The 16,879-nt window shown below is 41.9% G+C and overlaps 1 protein-coding gene across 1 annotated transcript in view; it reads right to left on the bottom strand.

The window, feature by feature from the left end:
• LOC311079122 (CD276 antigen homolog) overlaps positions 1–16,879 on the bottom strand; it is a 140,093-nt gene that overhangs the window by 94,395 nt on the left and 28,819 nt on the right. The window contains exons 3-4 of the mRNA XM_084108323.1: positions 16,503–16,859; positions 10,525–10,626 (exon numbers count right to left, since the gene is read on the bottom strand). Of these exons, the coding sequence (XP_083964449.1) occupies positions 10,525–10,626; positions 16,503–16,859 (459 nt within the window). The remainder of the gene's footprint in view (positions 1–10,524; positions 10,627–16,502; positions 16,860–16,879) is intronic.

Here is a 16,879-nt window from a genome sequence, read left to right on the forward strand (position 1 = left end):
GCCAGAAGATAGGCAGGACGTTCGTTCGAAAAGTAAGCTCGACGAACGCTTCCTGCCATCTCGTGCGCAGCCCCAGCGCAGGAGCCTGCCGTTTTTCCCCGATCTCCACACCGAGGTGTGGAGATCGTGGGCGAAACCAGTGTCATATCGAGTGTATACTGCACAAACATCACACTATTCATCCATTCACAATTATAAAGAGCATGGTTATGGGGAGATGCCGAAGGTGGAAGAGACGCTCGCGAGCTATCTCTCTCCAGCAACGGCATCTTCTCTGAAGGCTCCTGCACTTCCATCCAAGCCAGTAAAAGTTACTTCTTCCCTGGTTCATAAAGCTTATGCCGCCGCCGGTCAAGCTGCAGCGTGTTTACATATAATGTCCATAATGCAGGCTTACCAGGCTGAGTTATTGGGTGATTTTGAGGAGGGCGGGGGTATTAGTGCTGATACGGTGTCTGAACTGCGTAGAGCCACGGATTTGTCTCTCAGGGCCACCAAGGAGACGGCTAAATCCATCGGCCGCTCTATGGCAGCCCTGGTGGCCACTGAGAGGCATCTGTGGCTCAACTTAAGTGACATAAAGGACAAAGAAAAACATGTTCTTTTAGATGCACCAGTATCCACGCAAGGGTTATTTGGAGACGCAGTTAATAGTGCTGTAGCGAAGTCACAAGAAGCTTCAAAACAGGCAGCTGCACTTCAGAAACTTCTCCCCCGCCGTTCTTTCTATGAGGCTGCTGAGCGGGAGCAGCCTCACTCCTCTAAAAAGAGCGCTGAGCACCGCGCCACTCAGAAACAGAGCGTTTCCTCCCGTGCTCCCCCACAAAAATCTTGGGGACACGGAGGGCGCTCTCAAACCCAGCAGTCTTCGAGGGGTAAAACGGATCTGCGGACCGTTATTACCGCCAAGAAGGCTGCTGGGAAAAAGTCCTGATGTCTGAGGGCTCAGGACAAATGAGGGTAGTCCCCCCGAAGCAGAGCGGTTAACACCTCACGGTGCCCGTCTCTCTTCGGTGCCCTCAGGGGACCGTTCTGCCAACCCTGCCGCCTCCGGCGTTACAGGGCGCAGCGGTCTCCGGCGAGCACATATCTCAAGGTCCACCCGGAAACGTAGTGGCCTCGGGATGCCCGCCCCCTCTGAGGAGGGTGCTAGAGCAGTCTGTTTGGTCGTTCCCTGCCGGTGCGCCGTTACAGGGCGACGAACCGACTGCTCAACAGCAGGAGAAAAATACGGTGCCGTCTCTCTTCGGTGCCCTCAGGGGACCGTTCTGCCAACCCTGCCGCCTCCGGTGTTACAGGGCGCAGCGGTCTCCGGCGAGCACATATCTCAAGGTCCACCCGGAAACGTAGTGGCCTCGGGATGCCCGCCCCCTCTGAGGAGGGTGCTAGAGCAGTCTGTTTGGTCGTTCCCTGCCAGCAGTCTGTTTGGTCGTTCCCTACTCAACAGCAACAAAATCCAGAAACCAGTCTCGAGAGACTGGTACCTCTAGTAGAATCTTTGACAGCGTGGAAGCTACTGTCAAATGTTTCTCGTTGGGTCCTGCAGACCGTGGAAAAAGGGTATTAGATACAATTCTAGTAACGCCCACCGCGGTTTATGGGGGTCCTGCCCACAATGGTGGGCCCCGAGCAGGTTCTGGTTATGGAACAGGAAGTAAACACTCTGTTAGAGAAAGGGGCCATAGAATATGTACCTCCCTCCAACAGGGAAACCGGGTTTTACAGCCGGTACTTCATAGTTCCAAAGTAGGACGGGGGATTGCGTCCCATTTTAGGTCTTCGAGTTGTCATGCAGCTCAAGTTCAAAATGTTAACATTGAGACAATCGTGCCACAGATTAGTCCGAGGACTGGTTTGTCACGATAGACCTCAAGGACGCATATTTCCATCCGTCCGTGTCATTGGAAGTTCCTGAGGTTTGCTTTCGGGGGCAAAGCATACCAATATCGAGTTCTTCCATTCGGCCTGGCTTTATCACCCCGCACTTTCACCAAATGCGTGGATGCAGCTCTGGCGCCTCTGCGCCTCCGGGGTATTCGCATCACGAACTACATCGACGATTGGTTGATTTTAGCTCAGTCGCATTAGATGGCGGTTCAACATCGAGATGTTGTTCTCGCCCATATGAAAGAGTTGGGGTTACGGCTGAACGCCAAGAAGAGTGTGCTTCTCTATTTTAGAGGACCACTTTTTTAGGCGTGGTTTGGGATTCAGTGTCGATGCAGGCGCGCCTGTCATCGCCACGCTTCGATCCTGGCAGCTGTGAGAAGTGTAAAGCTAGGCCAGCTACTCACTGTCAAACAGTTCCAGAGACTGTTGGGTCTCATGGCAGCAGCTTCCAACGGGATACCTTTTGGACTGCTGCACATGAGGCCCCTGCAGTGGTGGCTCAGGACCAGAGGGTTTTTCCCCGAGGGGCAACCCATTTCGCACAATCAAGGTCACGCGGTGATGCCTACGTGCCTTGGTTATGTGGAAGAAACCTTGGTTCCTGTCCCAGGGCCCAGTGCTGGGAGCTCTTTGTCGTCGCAAACTGCTAACGACGGATGCTTCCCTCACGGGTTGGGGAGCGATCCTGAGGGTCGCTCATCTCAAGGTCTGTGGGAAGACCATCATCGTTCCTGGCATTCTATAGCCTAGAGATGTTAGCTGTCTTCCGGGCTCTGAGGAGCTTTATCACAGGTCTCAGGGGACACCATGTGTAGTACATACGGACAACACGTCGGTAGTCGCCTATATCAAGGGGGTCTGCGCTGGCACGCCATATCCTCTTGTGGTCCCAGGGGAAGTTGCTGTCACTCAAGGCAGCCTACATCCCCGGGGTCCAGAATATAGGAGCAGACACTCTGTCGAGACAGGGGCCGAGGCCCGGGGAATGGTGGCTCCACCCCCGAGGTGGTGGAGCTGATATGGAAATTTTAAGTGGATCTGTTTGCGTCTCGAGAGACGTCTCACTGTCCACTTTGGTTCTCCCTCACGCATCCAGCTCCTCTGGGACTGGATGCTATGGTACAGACGTGGCCGAGGCTACGTCTGTACGCCTTTCCCCCAGTTGCTCTGCTCCCGGGAGTTCTGGAAAGAGTTCGCAGGGACCGGGTTTGCCTGCTTCTTATAGCCCCGCGCTGGCCGGGCAGAGTATGGTTTCCCGATCTTGTGTCCCTCCTCGACGGGCCTCCTCTGGAGCTACCCGTCAGGAGGGACCTTCTGTCCCAAGCAGGGGGCTCGATTTTTCACCCCCGACCAGAACTGTGGAACCTGTGGGCTTGGCCTCTGAGGGGGCCCAGCTCATAGAGTCAGGTCTCTCAACTGAGGTTGTTGAGACCATTCTACAGTCCAGAGCTCCCTCCACGAGGAAACTTTATGCCCTGAACTGGAGAGTATTCACCTCTTTGTGTAGTGACCGTCGGTTGGATCCAGTCAACTGCCCAATTGGTACAGTTCTGGAGTTCCTGCAAGAGCGGTTCACTGCAGGTCTGACCCCGTCCACTTTAAAGGTTTATGTGGCGGCCGTAGGTGCTTACCACAGTCCTTTGGGTGGAATGTCTGTGGGGAAAGACCCCTTTGGTATCTCGTTTCCCTCGTGGCACTTGGAGGTCCTCCTCCCTTTCGAAATCGGACCAGGAGGCGAATAATTTGCTTTGCCCTGTTCGGGCGTTAGACGCGTATGTCCACAGAGCTGCCCTGTGGCGTAAAAGTGACATTTGCTCCCCTAACAAGGGAGGTCCAGTGTCTAAGCAAAGGATGAGCAGTGGGTGGTTGAGACTATCTCACTTGCTTATGAGGCGGCTGGACAGCCTTCTCCTTTGGCTGTCCGGTCGCACTCTACGAGGAGTATGGCGGCCTCTAAGGCCCTTATATCAGGGGTTTCGTTACAGGACGTTTGTGATGCGGCAGGCTGGTCCTCACCGCACACTTTCGTCAGGTTCTACTCTCTGGATCTAGACTCTGCTCCAGGGTCTCATGTTTTGTCTTCCTAGTGCTGCTCACCAGATTTCACACAGGACAGACATTTGTAGCTATGCCCAGGTGAAAAAGACGTACTGTTAAATGTATTAAAAATGCATTAAAGTATATTTGTATTGTACTAAAAACATACTCAAGTACATTTTTTATATATTTAATAGTACGTCTTTTTCACCTGGGTGGAGGCGTTGGTATAGACGTTCCCATAGCGTCAAACTCGACGCAACGCGAGTTCCCTTGAAAGGGAACGCCTCGGTTACGACTGTAACCTCGGTTCCCTGAAGAGGGAACGAGCGTTGCGTCACCTTGCCATATCTCCTTCATGCCTGTCAACACGACTTCAGACTTTACGAAGCTTTCGTTTTCTGTTTCGGGCCGGCTTTTATAGCTTCCTGGTACGTGACGTCACCCGCCTCTGACGTTCCGCCACACCATTGGACTGATTTTACATGTGCTTCAAGACGTCATCACGCAAAGCGTTCCCATAGCGTCAAACTCGACGCAACGCTCGTTCCCTCTTCAGGGAACCGAGGTTACAGTCGTAACCGAGGCGTTTTATAGTGGTGCTTGCCAAAGGCGAAGCAACACTATTGTTATTGCTCATACTTATTATTATTAGTGGTGCTTGTCAAAGGCAAAGCATCACTAGTGTTCTCTTGCATACTTATTAGTGGTGCTTGACAAAGTCAAGACATCACTATTGTTATTGCTCATACTTATTATTAGTGGTGCTTGCCATAGGCAAAGCAACACTATTGTTATTGCTCATACTTATTATTTATACTTTATTATTCCGCCAAAAGTTTGGCGCGTAACTTGCCCGGCACCGTTTGTCACAGACCCACGAATGAGGCGTCAAATCGTGCAGATTATTCGGGAATGGTGTGCTATGACTTTTATAAGCGATCAGGGATAAGGTGTGCGCCCCAGGGGCGAAGAAGCGGACGAAAAATCCCATAGACTTAACATTGCGACAAAGTTTGACGAGTCATAGCTCCGAGCAAGGATTTCACAGAAACGTGTGATTTACAAGGCAAGGCACTCACTATTGTTATTTTCCATACTTATTATTAGTGGGTGCTTGCCAAAGGCAAGGCACTCATTATTGTTATTGCTCATACTTATTATTATTATTAGTGGTGCTTGCCAAAGGCGAAGCAACACTATTGTTATTGCTCATACTTATTAGTGGGTGCTTGCCAAAGGCAAGGCATCACTACTGTTATTGCTCATACTTATTATTATTAGTGGTGCTTGCCAAAGGCAAAGCAACACTATTGTTATCCTCCATACTTATTAGTGGTGCTTGCCAAAGGCAAAGCATCACTAGTGTTCTCTTGCATACTTATTAGTGGTGCTTGACAAAGTCAAGGCATCACTATAGGCCTTTTCAGAATGTTTGTAAACAATAGGCACCAAGATACTTCCGGGTGGCAGAACGCGAGCGGCTTCTACTGACTAACTGAAGAGATACAGCCGGCGACTGCAACAGTTTCCTACTTATGTTGTTTTTCAACGGCTCTGAGTGGACGTCGTGTCGTCAAAAGTAGAAAATCTTAACTATCCCCTAAATTATATGATTCATCCAGTGTTTACATTTCTGCTTTAACTCTGCTTCGTGTATTCTCAATCTAACATTACATCTACAAAATCACATCAGAGCATTTATCTTCAGCCGGGGAAATTTGTCTCTTTTGAAGATCAGATTCATTGCCAGTCACTGCCTGAAGTAAACAATATAAACCAACTGAGACTCACGCCACACATCCATTTCCTCACGCAACTTACCGAAATGTATATTCCTCATAATATCGACCAATCAGTGTTTTTCAACCGTGCAAAGGTCAATAAAACAGCTGGAGAACAATTATGTCACATAACATTTACCTCAGGAAAGCCATTTAATGACCACGATAGGCTATATAATGTTAGCACGTTATTTTGGCTGGAAAAAAGAGCCAGAGAGAGAGTATTTTGCTAATTATGTGTAGGCCTACTATATTACATATTTATTATATTTTTTACTTATATCATTAAACACAGTTGTTATTATGATAACAAAAACGCATTATATTTAATCATTATGGTAACACTTTACGGTAAGGGTACATGAATTATCATGAATTCATGTATAAATTCATGCATGAAATATGCATTCATTCATGCATTAATATCTCATGAATCATCAGGAACTAACACGAGTTCAACGTTTTTCATTCATGACTTCATGGATGAACAACACCTTAATTAAAACATTAACTAAGATGAGTACATCATCATGAATTATGATTTATTACGCATGATCATGATGTTTTCTTTGTTCACACAAAAAATTGGTCTTTACCACCCATTGTGGACAAAGCTATGGTTATGGTACATGAATCATGTTATGTTATGTTGGCGTTCAAATACTAGTCATCATTAACTAAGCATTATTTATCAATGATTTCATCATGTGTGTGGCCCCTCAACTAAAGTGGTGACTTGGTGCTTTGAAACACTGATGAACAATGTGTTTTCATTATGATCTGAGTTATCCAGCATGTTCATGTCTTCTTCATAGCCTGCAGGTAAATAGACAGACCCCAAAATTGGCCAATCACAGCACATAACATACGAATTCTGTTGGCATTCAAATACAGTAGTCATCATTAACTAAGCATTATTTACAATGACTTCATCATGTGTGTGGCCCCTCAACTAAAGTGGTGACTTGGTGCTTTGAAACACTGATGAACAATGTGGCATAACTGTGAAATGACATGAATATGAACATGAAAGTTCAAGTCTTTGCAAACAATGTACTGTGGACACAAATGGACTTTGATCTTAACTTGCAACGTGATCTCATGAGAATACGTGTGTATTTTTACGTAAAGTGTAGTTCTACCATACGTACATTTATTTACGTTTTATACACACAGAAACGTATAATACTGACAGTGGACAGCACAAAAACGTAATTTATTTACTTATAAACAACTTATACAAACAACGACGTACAAATTTGGGCGTATTCCTATTTAACTTATGCATATTAAAATCGTGGCATTGTTTTGACTCATAATACACTAAAACACAACATAAATTCACAAAATAAATCAATTTTATTAGCTTAATGTGATCCAAATCTTTAGAATCCATACGTTGTTTGCAAGAAACAGATCCAAATGCAGCCCTTTATCCAGTGATCTTCATCTCCATTTCTCATCAGAGACCAACGTCAAATCCCGCGCTCGTGGTGAATTCAAATTCAAAAATTGCGCCCGAAGCGTTACGACATGTTTTACGGCAGTGATTAGTGATGGGTCGTTCGCGAATGAGCCGGATCTAAGAGCCGGCTCTTGTAGGTGAACGACGGGAGCCGGCTCGCATATCTGAAGAGCCGACTCTATTTTTAAAAATATAGCCTATAGAAATTAAATCATTGTGTAGGCTAATAATGAAATAATGAATGATTTTAATTGCATTTAAAATAATTGACTAATTCAAAAACCAACAAAAACATAATTATATAGGCCTAAAGGCGCACACACATTTGTTTCGACTGTCTGATCAGCCTCACATTCTGTTCCTGTCAATCATACACGCGATGTTAACCAATTAAACTGCATGAGGGAGGGCCGAGCAAACTCACACACACACACTAGAGATGCGGATAAACCGCGGATCAGGCGGATGACGTGACGAAAAATAATATTTTAATTAAATTCGGGCGGGTGGCGGTTGAACCAATCAAATGAAAAAAGTTTGCCACTAAGCAAACCTGCAAGCTATGCCCAGCTGTCAGTACTATTGGAGGAGGCCTAAATGTCTCTTAGATGAGACCGCCTGGGCTATTTTGTTATTTTGTTTCGATATTAATTATATTTTAAAACAGCCAATCGTATGACTCAGAAATGACATCGGGCAATTGCAGCGCAAGATGTTCAGAAGAACGCAAGAGCTAAACTTCTACAAGCTCAATAATATCCACATCAAAAAGTAAAAAAAGAAGGTAAGAAAAATAGTCAGTCATAACTTTGCCCATTAATTAGATGTGCAAGGCAAGCAGGCTAGTTTTTGGGTTGTTATGGACAATTAAAAATGTGAATATTCACGTTGCACAGTTGTGTGGTGGACTTTCAGCGAGTTAAAACATATATTTTTTAAAGAGCCGTTTGTGAGTCAAAAAGAGCCGGCTCTTTTCAGTGAGCCGAGTCAAACGAGCCGGCTCATGAAAAAGAGCCGGAATGCCCATCACTAGCAGTGATATCAAACGCTCATTGACTCTCGCATGCTTCGTCACAGATTGCGACATACCGTGTTTAAGTTGTGTACTACATTTGAAATGGAGAAGCGCGCGCGCCTTCACAGAGCGAACAGCAAACCGAAACCGGATTAACATTTTCATGGATTAATAACTTAAATTCTGCTCTGTAACGGTCTCATACAAAACTATTATAACGTTACTGCCAGAGAGGACTGCGACACATCGTCATGTGAACGACTTTTGGTACCGGTTTTGACATTTTCTCAATAAATAAATGATTGTGATTGTCTGTCTGTTGTTTTAATTTATAATTGTAGTTACGTAGTTTTAAGAAATGGTTAGGTTTAGGGGTAGGGGTAGGATTAGTTGCTCAAACTATCTTTTAATGCTACATTGTTAATAAAACTGCCATTTCCCTACACGTATCTGTCCATTACGTTTTATCCTTTTAATATTATCCATAAAATGGGTATGTTTAGGTGTGGAGTTATGGTTAAGGGATCTTACATTTATAATCTATTAAATGGTAAAAGGGAAATTATACAGATATCTTTATGATATGAAATATTCGTAAATAGTTTAACGTACGTTTTTTAGCTGTAAAATCATAATAATGTTATGTAACTTTATTGCTTTATTCTGAAACCAAACGGTATAAACCAATTAAATCAACAGCTGGAAAGAGCTGAGAAGGAATTCAGTACATAGCCTACACCATGAACTTTATTTTAAGTGCCTGTATATCTGAAAACTCTTTACAAAACCATAAAGCTGTTTTACAATTTCATGATATGGAGGAGTCACATCAGTAGCTTTATACATTAAAAGGTGACTCTTTACCCAAAAAGAGATCAAGCTGTTTGTGAAACATTTTTTTTAAACAGCTTTATGGTTTTTAACTGGTTTATACCGTTTATGAATAAAGCAGTACAGTTAAGATCAAAGTCCATTTGTGTCCACAGTACATTGTTTGCAAAGACTTTTGTGTCCACAGTACATTGTTTGCAAATACTTGAACTTTCATGCTCATATTCATGTCATTTCACAGTTATGCCACATTGTTCATCAGTGTTTCAAAGCACCAAGTCACCACTTTAGTTGAGGGGCCACACACATGATGAAGTCATTGATAAATAATGCTTAGTTAATGATGACTACTGTATTTGAATGCCAACAGAATTCATATGTTATGTGCTGTGATTGGCCAATTTGGGGGTCTGTCCATTTACCTGCAGGCTATGAAGAAGACATGAACATGCTGGATAACTCAGATCATAATGAAAACACATTGTTCATCAGTGTTTCAAAGCACCAAGTCACCACTTTAGTTGAGGGGCCACACACATGATGAAGTCATTGATAAATAATGCTTAGTTAATGATGACTAGTATTTGAACGCCAACAGAATTCGTATGTTATGTGCTGTGATTGGCCAATTTTGGGGTCTGTCCATTTACCTGCAGGCTATGAAGAAGACATGAACATGCTGGATAACTCAGATCATAATTCAGAAAAAAAGTTCTCACATTAATTGATATACTGTTCTAGCCTGTGGATTTTTGTACATTCCTTTAATAATTCGAAGAGTAGTCTTGCATGCATGAATTAATACTTTTTTATGCATGAATTCATGATGATTCATGTACCATAACCATAGCTTTATCCACAATGGGTGGTAAAGACCAATTTTTTGTGTGAACAAAGAAAACATCATGATCATGCGTAATAAATCATAATTCATGATGATGTACTCCTCTTAGTTAATGTTTTAATTAAGGTGTTGTTCATCCATGAAGTCATGAATGAAAAACGTTGAACTCGTGTTAGTTCCTGATGATTCATGAGATATTAATGCATGAATTAATGCATATTTCATGCATGAATTTATACATGAATTCATGATAATTCATGTACACTTACCGTAAAGTGTTACCGGTTGTGCTATAGTTTTCCTGAGTTTAGCTACTAGTAACACATTTGATGATATAAATTCAACAATACTTTAACAGCTGCTACCACAAATGTCTTTATGTTTTATAATTTATGTCTTATCTCATCTTGGTGTTGTATTTGTCGAAATATTAATAACTAATGATAGCTCACATTAATTAAACTCGTCATCTAAAACAAACTTTTGACTTCTTGACTTTTTCTAAACTGTAAATATTACCATAGTAAAATCACCAGCAGCTGTTAGATTTACCATCCTTTCATACTCAATGAATATTAATTACTATGATGATATTATTATTAGGTTCAAACTCATTTCCCACAGAATAAATCAGAATATGTTCCTGTTATAACTGTACCTTTAGTCTGAGATCTGCAGTAGATCAGACAGCAGAGCAGAAGTGCAGATCCAGATGCAGAGATACAGAGAATCAGCATTATTATGTGGAGAGCAGAGAAACCTGTCAAACACACACACTTATTAATGCTGTTATTGTGCAAAGTTTCTTATATATATTGCACAAATGTGTCCCTAAGATATGATAAAGTATGGGCACACACACCTTTAGCTAAAAGGAGACATTCAATAGATTTCTACTGTTTTATACTGCATGGTATGTCTCCACCTCCACTTAATGAGTTTATTAGACAAATCATAACTCATCTACTAGAGGAGATTGTACAATAACACAGAAGAAGTGCTTTTGGGCAGTCAGCCTTTTCCTATAGAGCAGCACACACCTGGAATACTGTATCTACAGAATTATGACATATTGCATCCTTTACTTCTTTCTCTGGATCGATAAAACAGTGGTTATTAGGTAATCAAACATTTCTTCATAATTTGGAGTAGTGGTTTATTTCTGTCTCATATTTAAATGAATTTTGTGTTTGTGTCAATATGCTCTGGTTATGGCTATGTTTGCTGGAATGTGCTTTTATATGATTTTCCATGTTTTATGTACAACCCCAAATCAGATAAAGTTGGGACACTGTACAAATTGTGAATAAAAACAATGCAATGATGTGGAAGTTTCAAATTTCAATATTTTATTCAAAATACAACATAGATGACATATCAAATGTTTAAACTGAGAAAATTTATAATTTTAAGGGAAAAATAAGTTGATTTTAAATTTCATGGCATCAACACATCTCAAAAAAGTTGGGACAAGGCCATGTTTACCACTGTGTGGCATCCCCTCTTCTTTTTATAACAGTCTGCAAACGTCTGGGGACTGAGGAGACAAGTTGCTCAAGTTTAGGAAAAGGAATGTTGTCCCATTCTTGTCTAATACAGGCTTCTAGTTGCTCAACTGTCTTAGGTCTTCTTTGCTGCATCTTCCTCTTTATGATGCACCAAAAGTTTTCTATGGGTGAAAGATCTGGATTGCAGGCTGGCCATTTCAGTACCCGGATCCTTCTTCTACGCAGCCATGATATTGTAATTGATGCAGTATGTGGTCTGGCATTGTCATGTTGGAAAATGCAAGGTCTTCCCTGAAAGAGACGACATCTGGATGGGAGCATATGTTGTTCTAGAACTTGGATATACCTTTCAGCATTGATGGTGCCTTTCCAGATGTGTAAGCTGCCCATGCCACACGCACTCATGCAACCCCATACCATCAGAGATGCAGGCTTCTGAACTGAGCGCTGATAACAGCTTGGGTTGTCCTTGTCCTCTTTAGTCTGGATGACATGGCGTCCCAGTTTTCCAAAAAGAACTTCAAATTTTGATTTGTCTGACCACAGAACAGTTTTCCACTTTGCCACAGTCCATTTTAAATGAGCCTTGGCCCAGAGAAAACGCCTGCGCTTCTAGATCCTGTTTAGATATGGCTTCTTTTTTGACCTATAGAGTTTTAGCCGGCACCGGCGAATGGCACGGTGGATTGTGTTCACCGACAATGTTTTCTGGAAGTATTCCTGAGCCTATGTTGTGATTTCCATTACAGTAGCATTCCTGTATGTGATGCAGTGCCGTCTAAGGACCCGAAGATCACGGGCATCCAGTATGGTTTTCCAGCCTTGACCCTTACGCACAGAGATTGTTCCAGATTCTCTGAATCTTTGGATGATATTATGCACTGTAGATAGGGCTGGGCGATTTTTTCGATTAATTCGAATTTACGTTTTAAGACGATTTTTTTATTTTATTAAATCGAGGTATCGCGATTTTTTAATAAAAAAAATAGATTTTGTAATTGCACCAATGGCAGAATAATCACAGCCGTCACCATGTTAACCCGGGACGGAACCACAATCGCCGTCCCCGCGCAACAGGGCCACAACGGGCGGCACGTCACCATGGTTACAGATGGCAAAGAGATGCATTTTTCCTTCCTTTCCAAGTACAGGGATGCTAACAGCGCGCTTTTCGGCGCCTCCCGCTTTTTTCACGTCAGTTTGGGTGATAAATTCATCTGAAGCCTATTTCATAGCTTAATGTGAGGGACAGAAGTCTATTTACATCATTAAAGTTTACGAAAACTCGTTTTCCCTCCTCTGCGGCTGTCATTCTCCATTCGGTATTCAAACAGCGCGCGCGCCTCTTCCGGTTACAGCAGCATACATGTACGGTAAAACTCTCTCCAATATGATATTCACATTATAATGCTTGATCTGTAGAGAAAAGGCTGTGGATTTGCATAAAATGACTTTATTTTGTTGGAGTTTGTTGCTGTTTTTAAACGACTCGCGCTACCGTGTGCCTGTTAGATCACACATCACAAGGACTAAATCGGCATCAAACGCACAATAACTGGAATTTAAAACTGTGAAGAAACAAATGATCAATAAACTGTTGGACAGATAGACACTAGGATTTGTGCGCTCGACATTTCTTCGCTTTGTGCCGTGAACTTTTAAATGCGCACTTGTGCAGCGCAGTTTATTAACATGCTTTATGTTTGCACGATGGTCTACAAAGTGTTTTTTTTTTTTTTTTTTTTACTGTTGAAAATTTGCATAACTTTTTGAGTTCACTGATGTAATGTTTACATTGGTTAAAATGGTTATTTTCTTACTATATATTCAGAAGTATTTAATGTTTCATTCAAATTGCACAATATTTACTTTCATATTTCATTCAAATCTTCTGCAAAGATATTTAACTCGTGAATTTGTTTTACATTTATTTACACCTTGTTGACCAAGTATGGCATGGCCATTAAAAATACAATGTTCCTTAACCAAATGGTTTTTCAAGTTACGTAAAGAGAATGTTACTTAAGTCATGTTGTTGTAATGTTTTAAGTTGACTAGTTACACAATAAAAAAAAAATCGAAATCGAAATCGTGAATCGGTCAAACTTTATGAAAAAAAATAGATTTTTTTTTTGTGCCATATCGCCCAGCCCTAACTGTAGATGATGATAACTTCAAACTCTTTGCAATTTTTCTCTGAGAAACTCCTTTCTGATATTGCTCCACTATTTTTCGCCGCAGCATTGGGGGAATTGTTGATCCTCTGCCCATCTTGACTTCTGAGAGACACTGCCACTCTGAGAGGCTCTTTTTATACCCAATCATGTTGCCAATTGACCTAATAAGTTGCAAATTGGTCCTCCAGCTGTTCCTTATATGTACAGTACATTTAACTTTTCCGGCCTCTTTTTGCTACCTGTCCCAACTTTTTTGGAATGTATAGCTCTCATGAAATCCAAAATGAGCCAATATTTGGCATGACATTTCAAAATGTCTCACTTTCAACATTTGATATGTTATCTATATTCTGTAACAACAATGACTTATGTTAGGGAATTAATTAGCTCAAATTAGCATTAATGTGAATATGCATATGTTGCTTACATGAATTAAATGATTCCCAAATAGGGAATAGGTCAAAAACTTGGCTTATATCAGAGATTACACCATTACTTGTAGTACTCACTGATATAGACGGGTAGAATATGATCAATTAGGGGAAATTTTAGGTATAAATTGAAGAAGGTTCATTTATTGTACAAACTATACGTCCAGCACACAGAATGTACAATTTCTGAACAGAAATCTTACGTCTTTAACACCGATAGATAACACTTTTCCTGTGGCCACAAAGAAAATAATTATCTTAGTGTTTTAGACCATTTGAGATTTCTTTCAATAGTAAAATTGATCGTAGAGCTGTAAGAGGTAAAAATCTGCACAACTCAGGGACTCAGTATTGAAACAAACAGGCAAACTTAATTCAAATGATTTAACAAAGTTTATTCAAACGAGCTACTGGTTACATATACTATTTTAAATCACACAGGAGTAAATATGCATAAACAAACAATATACGATCGCAATAAGGAATACAGCAAAATAAACGTAAAATCAAAGGTTAGAGTAGAGGAAGGAAAAGGGAGAATATAAAAGAGAGAGAGAGAGATGAGAAAGAGAGAGAGAGAGAATCAGCGAGAGACTAATAATAGTGAGAATAAGGATGATTGTAGGTGTGGTTGTCGATGTCCAGAAACACGTGGTGTGGTGTTTTCCTCAGGACGCGTGTGTGTAGTGCCACTTCTAGTTAGCACGTGGTAGTGTGTTTGGGTCGAAACACGTGGATAAGTGTGTGTGCGTGTGTGAGTGAAGATGTTTGTGTGGAAGAGAGTATAAGTGTGAGTTTAGAGAAGAGGTAGAAACAGTTCAGTCATTTAACAACGAAACCCCAACATTCTCAGCAATACTTAGACAACTTAAACAGCATTTCTTTCAGATTGCAAATTGAGGTCTACGTTACGTCTGAGTTGTAGATCGGCCCTCTTTGTGTGGTCTCGTCTGTGTTGGACGGAGGCGGAGTCACGTGATTACAGCGTCTGGTTGCTATAGTGACTCGAAGCGAGCGAAACTCAGCAAAATGATCTTTAGCTTTAAGTTGGTTTCTTGGGTTGGTTGAAGAAGACTATCAAACTGAAGTAAAGTAGTTTTAAGAAAGTCAAACTTGGAACATAAATGAAATAAAAGTGAACGAGGCTTCCAAGGATGGAAGAAGGCGTGTCGTCTTTCTCTCTCTGGCGGAGTGCGATTTAGAGGAGGAAAACATGATATTTTAAAGGGGCCCAACTCACGCCCTCTCACGTATGTGAGCCAATGGTCCTTAACGGCGGGTCGGGTCCACCTCCTGACGTTTCGAGGGTCGATACGCCCCTTCCGACTAAGTATTGAAAGATAAATTCGTTCCTAACATTAATAACACTGGTATTAATAAGAGAATGCATCCTCTGATATTTTGTGTTAAAGATTCCACACCGTTGGGATTTATGGAGCACAACGATACCACGAATGGTAACTTTATGACATAGTCACCCGCGGATACATGATTTTTCGCGATTATAGTCACATCAAATGGATTACAAATCAATAAAGCTATATAGGCATAATATTTGGGATAAGGGATCATGCATACATCAAGAGAATACATTTTAAACATTTCACAAGATGATTTTGATTCACACGTGTAGGATCTGTGTGTGTTTCTGTGTGTGTGTGGGAACAGAGTCACTGAAAGTTCACCATGCTGCTGAACTTTTGCTCTTGGAGCCACGGGGTGATGGTTTATGTGTGTGTGCTGGCTTGGGTTGATTAGATTAGCGGCCAACACGTCCGGTCGGACACTGTCCTGAGCAGTTAATCAGTATCTCAAACGATCTCCAGGGGTTTTAAAGATTGTAGACATCACGGCGTTTCTGCTGCTCATGACTCCCCGGAGGGCAATAAAACCAAAAGGCACTTGTTGGTTCGAGAACAAGAATTCTGTGTGTTTAGGTGGAAATCGATGAGATTTTCTAATTGTCGGCGCCATTTGGGTCCGCACGTCCTGCACGTCCTGCGTGGCGGCATTTGTGAGACAATAGAGGTGTTTGTGGATTACGATGCCAGTGATTTGATTAGGTCTCAGACCAGAGGGGGTTTGATCACAGGGTAATTTCAGTAATTTAAACATAGGGGGAGAGGGCTGTTGATCTGACCATCTCCTTTGCGTTACAATTCTATTGTGAATAAAATATAAGTTTCTGAGATTTGTTATTTATTCCATTCCTTTTTTACTCACAATTTGTACAGTGTCCCAACTTTTTCTGATTTGGGGTTGTACTTATGGACTTTTCTTTATCTTCAACTGCCAGGGACTACAGATGAAAATGAGCCTGTATGGCTAAATCTGGCATTTATGATGGACACGAGTGCTAATGTTTATTAATATGCATTGTGCATTAAAATGGCAGTTTTATTCAATGGAATAAATCAAAATCACTTTGCAATTAAATTTGGAATCGTTATAAATGTTATATACAACTGGATGTAAATGTATAACTAAATCACACTTGTGTATTAGTGTTTTATGACTCACCCAGTTTCTCCAGCACTACAGTTGCATTGGCTGAATCTCTTCCAGCAAACACTTGACACATGTAAACCCCTTTATCCTCAGTTCTGACGCTCTTTAGTCGGACAGAGAAGTTTCCTTTGGGGATTTCAGCAGTGAAGAACTCGACTCTATCTCGGTATCGCTCGTCTGATGAATCTGGAAAAGTCTCGTTGTTTTGGTAGAGCAGAACCAGAATGTCTTCATCTTCATCAGTTTTCTTCCATGAAACCTGTTCAAAGTCTCCAGGTGCGATGTGAGAGTCTACAGAGCAGTTCAGAGTGACGTCTTCACCCACATACGCAGATATGGACCGATCTGATCCTGAGACTAGCAAACGCTCTGAAAGAACAAACTGTGTA

Source organism: Abramis brama (genome assembly GCF_963993115.1).
Source record: "Abramis brama genome assembly, chromosome: 1".
NCBI lineage: Eukaryota > Metazoa > Chordata > Actinopteri > Cypriniformes > Leuciscidae > Abramis > Abramis brama.